Source organism: Chiloscyllium plagiosum, chromosome 5 (assembly GCF_004010195.1).
Source record: "Chiloscyllium plagiosum isolate BGI_BamShark_2017 chromosome 5, ASM401019v2, whole genome shotgun sequence".
Classification (NCBI taxonomy): domain Eukaryota; kingdom Metazoa; phylum Chordata; class Chondrichthyes; order Orectolobiformes; family Hemiscylliidae; genus Chiloscyllium; species Chiloscyllium plagiosum.
In genome coordinates, this window is record NC_057714.1 from 122,083,799 (window position 1) to 122,089,570 (window position 5,772).

The 5,772-nt window shown below is 45.4% G+C and overlaps 1 protein-coding gene across 6 annotated transcripts in view; it reads right to left on the reverse strand.

The window, feature by feature from the left end:
• The window catches only part of oplah (5-oxoprolinase, ATP-hydrolysing), a 76,661-nt gene that overhangs the window by 62,929 nt on the left and 7,960 nt on the right, over positions 1–5,772 (reverse strand). For all 6 annotated transcript variants that reach the window (XM_043690963.1, XM_043690964.1, XM_043690966.1 and 3 more), the window contains 3 exons: positions 5,199–5,313; positions 4,270–4,393; positions 3,261–3,456 (listed from right to left, as the gene is read on the reverse strand). In XM_043690963.1, the coding sequence (XP_043546898.1) occupies positions 3,261–3,456; positions 4,270–4,393; positions 5,199–5,313 (435 nt within the window). The remainder of the gene's footprint in view (positions 1–3,260; positions 3,457–4,269; positions 4,394–5,198; positions 5,314–5,772) is intronic.

Consider the following 5,772-nt stretch of genomic DNA (forward strand, 5'->3'; position numbering starts at 1 on the left):
TAATGCTATCCCTTATCAAAAATGCCACTCCCCCTCCTCTCTTGCCTCCCTTTCTGTCCTTCCTGTAGCATTTGTATCCTGGAACATTAAGCTGCCAGTCCTGCCCATTCCTGAGCCACATTTCTGTAATTGCTATGATATCCCAGTCCCATGTTCCTAACCATGTCCTGAGTTAATCTGCCTTCCCTGTTAGGCCCCTTGCATTGAAATAAATGCAGTTTAATTTATTTGTCCTACCTTGTCCCTGCCTGTTTGACTCATTTCTGTTCTCAACTGTACCAGTCTCAGGTTGATCTCTTTCCTCACTATCTCCTTGGGTCCCACCCCACCTTACTAGTTTAAATCCTCCCGAGCAGTTCTAGCAAATTTCTCTGCCAGTATATTAGTCCCTTTCCACTTCAGGTGCAATCCGTCCTTCTTGTACAGGTCACTTCTACCCCAAAAGAGATTCCAATGATCCAAAAATGTGAATCCTTCTCCCATACACCAGCTCCTCAGCCATGCATTCATCTGCTCTATCCTCCTATTCCTGCCCTCACTAGCTCGTAGTACTGGGAATAATCCTTTGAGAACCTCCTTTTTAAACTTCTACCTAACTCTCTGTAATCTCCCTTCAGAGTCTCAACCTTTTCCCTTCCAATGTCGTTGGTTCCAATGTGGACAATGACCTCTTGCTGGCCCCGTGAGAACATTCTGCACTCTCTGAGACATCCTTGATCCTGGGACCAGGGAAACAACACACCATTCTGCTTTTTCTCTGCTGGCCACAGAAATGTCTGTCTGTTCCTCGGACTACAGAATCCCCTAACACAATTGATCTCTTGGAAGCCAACATACCCCTCATTGCATTAGAGCCAGTCTCAATACCAGAAACTTCGCTGTTAGTGCAATGTTCCCCTGAGAACCCATCACCCCCTACATTTTCCAAACAGCATACCTGTTTGGAATGGGTATATCCACAAAAGACTCCTGCCCTAGCTGCCTACCTCTCTTACCCTTAACGGAGTTAACCCATCTGTGTGACTGTATCTGAGACTTTCCCCTCTTCCTATACCTGCCATCCATCACATACTGTTGCTGTTGCAAATTCCTCATCGCTTCTAACTGTCTCTCCAACCGATCCATTTGATCAGATAAGATTCGCATCCAACTGCATTTATGGCAGATATAATCCGCAGTAACCCTTAAAAACTCTCTTTAAACTCCCACATCTGACAAGAAGTACATCTCACTGCAAAGGCCATTTTTGCTCCTTCACAGTCTACAAACCCAGAAAATAACACCGTCTTATTCCTCCACAAAACACTGTACCAGGTTAAATTAATAGAACATAGAACATAGAAGAATACAGCGCAGTACAGGCCCTTCGGCCCTCGATGTTGCGCCGATCCAAGCCCACCCAACCTACACTAGCCCACTATCCTCCATATGCCTATCCAATGACCGCTTAAATGCCCATAATGAGGGAGAGTCCACCACTGCTACTGGCAGGGCATTCCATGAACTCACGACTCGCTGAGTAAAGAACCTACCCCTAACATCTGTCCTATACCTACCCCCCCTTAATTTAAAGCTATGCCCCCTTGTAATGGCTGACTCCATACGTGGAAAAAGATTCTCACTGTCGACCCTATCTAAACCTCTAATCATCTTGTACACCTCTATCAAGTCACCCCTAAACCTTCTTTTCTCCAATGAAAACAACCCCAAGTGCCGCAGCCTTTCCTCACACGATCTTCCGACCATACCAGGCAACATCCTGGTAAACCTCCTCTGCACCCGTTCCAGTGCCTTCACATCCTTCCTATAGTATGGCGACCAAAACTGCACACAATACTCCAGATGCGGCCGCACCAGAGTCTTATACAACTGCGACATGACCTCAGGACTCCGGAACTCAATTCCTCTACCAATAAAAGCCAGTACGCCATATGCCTTCTTCACCACACTATTTACCTGGGTAGAACATAGAACAATACAGCACAGAACAGGCCCTTCGGCCCACGATGTTGTGCCGAACATTTGTCCTAGCTTAAGCACCTATCCATGTACCTATCCAATTGCCGCTTAAAGGTCACCAAAGATTCTGACTCTAAAGAACCCACCCCTGACATCCCCCCATACCTTCCACCCTTCACCTTAAATTTATGTCCCCTTGTAATAGTTATCGCTTATATTTTAAGTTTAATCAAGAGACTTATCTCCAAAAAACATATAATCAAGAAATAAACCACTGTACTCACTACTGCAGCTACAAAAAAGGAAACATCAGAAATACTGACAACTGTCCCTGAAGAGGCAGTACTAGAGTCAAGAACTGTTCCCGTGTAAATAAACAGTGACTCGGTGATGGGATACCGACCTCTGTGGAGTTATTTCAATCAGCTCAGGTCATAATATCACAGACATGAATGCATTTCTGTACAGACTAGCACATTCTCATTCTCATAACCACCCAAATATTCCCATTACCATCTTCACATTCCCACACACTCCCATGCACATGTAAACACAACGCACACATGTATTGTTTCATTTCATTCTCAGACTCAGAGAATTCCTGGTAGAACAGGAGGTGGTAACGAGCCAACCTTAGGAATACAACCGAGAGACTTGCTGGGAGAAAGTGTGGACTGCAGATGCTGAAGATCAGAGTCAGGAATGTGGTGCTTGACATGCACAGCTGGTCTGGCAGCATCCAAGGAGCAGGAAAATTGACATTTTCGAACATAAGCCCTTCATCAGGAAATTCCCAAAACGTCGATTCTCCTGTTCCTCGGATGCTGCTGACTGGCTGTGCTTTTCTGGCACCACATTCTCAAGTGACTTGCTTGGCCATTTCAGATGGCATCGTGTAGGAGATGACAGATTTCCCTCCCTCAACGGCACTTGTGAACCAGGCTTTATTACTACAATAATCTGGTAATTTCATGATCACTATTACTGAGACTAACTTTACATTCCAGTTTATTTCTAATTGGTCAGATTTAAATTTCGCAACTGCCAAAGTGGAATTTAATCTTATTTCTCAGAAACATTTACCTCAGCCCATGAATTAACATTAATGCAGTAACATAGGTACTAAGTCATTGTACTCCAAACATGTCCAGATACTCACGTGCTCACCAACACATGCAAAAACCACATTCATTCACACACGCTCAATACTGGGGGATCACTGAAATGACAAGAAGTTTGAACAGATTTTCTGTAAACTGAGATCTAGAAAATAACTTTCTTTTATAATATAACCCCCTTACTTTGAGACTGTCCTGGAATCCTGCACAGAAGCCATTGAGGTATTTCTTAATGCACGGTGTCAGGTAGGCATCAGCACAGGCTGTGTAACCACGAGGGACAGCACGGATCATGGGCATCACCTCCGAGGACAGTGAGATGTGTTTGAACCCGAGTTGCTTTGCCAAATCCCCAATTTGTTTCTCGTGATGAGGCCATCTAGAGAGACAGGGGAGAGAGGAGGGAGAGAGTGGGGAGAGAACAAGGATCATCAGCTACTTGCAAGATTAAATCCGAACACTTAAATCATAATTCGGAGCGGAATGTTCCAGAAACGCTCGCTCTGGAACAGATAGCCTGGGGAAGAATATTCTTGAACTGGCAGCGTGCAGAAACATTCCAGAAACAACAGCTGATAGGAGGGAAGTTCCAGAACTGTCATCTTGGTGAGAAATGATTCAGAGTTGTCAGGGCTCAATTTTTAAACAGGAATTCCAAGGGAATGTTCTAGAATGACCATCACCAGGGATGTCACAGGTGAGAATATTAATTTTCCAGGCACAACAGGGGAGCACAATGACTCAGTGGTTATCACTGATGCCTCACAGCACCAGTGACCTGGGTTTGATTCCAGATTTGGGTGACTGTCTGTGTAGAGTTTGTACATTGACCCGTGTCTGTGTGGGTTTCCTCCCACATTTCAAAGATAGAGTGGTCATGCTAAATTACCCATAGTGTCCAGGGATGTGCAGGTTAGGTGGATTAGCCATGGGAAATGCAGGGTTATAGGGACTGGGGAAGGGGTGGGCCTGGTTGGATGCTCTTCGGAGGGTCAGAGTGGTCTCGATGGGTCAAATGGTTTGGCTACATATGGCAGGGATTCTATGGTTCTATTACACTGTAATCTCCCTGCACACACTCTTATATAACAAGGAAAGGGGAGCGCAGGGATGTTTCATGGCTAACAGGGAATGTTCTAGAACAAGCAGCAAGGAGGGTTAAGGGCTGTGTTGTTAATGCCACTTGTCTTACATGTAGGAATGGAGCAGGACCACTGCCAGGCTCTGGATGCCCCTCAATAGGATGCCCATCAGCTGCCCTTTCAGCTGTGACATGTTCACGGCTTTCCAAACCTCTACACGCTCCCCTGTGGCTCCTGCAACAACACAAAGAAGCATCAAGTAATCTTTCAAGACGTCCGCTCTACAAACTCACTCCCAAAGGAAGAAATGTTTGGATTTATCAAACCATGTTTTCAATGCAACGCAATGTCGCAAAGTGCTCCCTTGACAAGAGATGTTAAAAAACATAAAAACATAGACTTCTCCACCTGTCTATCTTTCCTTCACTGTGCAGTGGGCATTAATGAGTGGTGCAATTACCATCAGTGATGCAGAAGAGCTTGGAGCTAAAACAGTGCAGAGATTTTGGGGTTGGAGAAGGCTATTGAGACAAGGGGAGTGCAAGGCGACTGTACGTCTGAAAGGAAGGAAACGAGTTTTAAAATCTCACTGGGAGCCAGAGTAAGTGTGCGAGTACGGAGCTGACAAATGAACAGGACTCGGTCGGATTTACAACAACGGCAGTGAGTTTCTGATGACCATGAGGTTCCAGAGAGTGGAAGATGGGAGACCAGAGTTGGGTTAGAAAAGTTAAACCAAGGTGTAACAAAGACTTGGATGAAGATTTCAGCAGCTGAAGGGTGTGCCGGAGATGCCTGGTATCATGGAGATGGAAAGAGGCAGTCTCATGACAGAGTGAGTATAGGATTCAAAAACTCATCTCAGCGAGACAAAACATCAAGCGTCAGAAACTCTGAGGGATGGAGGGTGAGAGATATCAAACCCTGAAGATTAAGGTGTGGTTCTTGGTGAATCTCCTGTTTTATTGATAAATGGTTACAGTGAGCGGTTACATTCTATGATTTATTCTCGATAAGCAGAGACATGGACACCACCTACCCAGTGCTGTCTCCAGGCCAGCCTGCTTAGGCAGCTGGCAGCCATCCTGCTGCAGAACTACTCGCTCATCAACTTCGACTACCTCTTCGTATAATACCTCCGGCATTACAATCTCCTATAGGAGGGAGAGAGAGGCAGGGTATGAGAGAGCATGCAGAGAAGGCAGAGACGGGCAACAAGGAGAGAAAAAAATCAGAGTGAGCAACCATGCATCTGGAGGGAACGTAATGTAGAAGGGAAAAAAAGGGAAAGAGAGAATATGAGCATTAGTGTAAAAGGAATTGTAGGACAAAGAGGGAGAGGCATTCTTCTGCGGGAGGTTTGTGTGTGTGTGTGTGTGTGTGTGAGAGTGAGTGAGAGAGAGAAAAAGAATGTGTGTGTTTATGCGAGAGAGAAAGCATAAGTATGCATGTGTTTGTGTGAGAGAGTGTGTGTGTTTATATTTGACAGAGAGAGAGAATGCGTGCGCATGTTTCTGTGTGTGAGAGAATGTGTGTGCATGTGTTTGTGAGTCCGTGTGAGAGAGAGAGAGAGATTGTGTGTGTGTGAGAGAGAGAGAGAGAGAGAGGGAGAG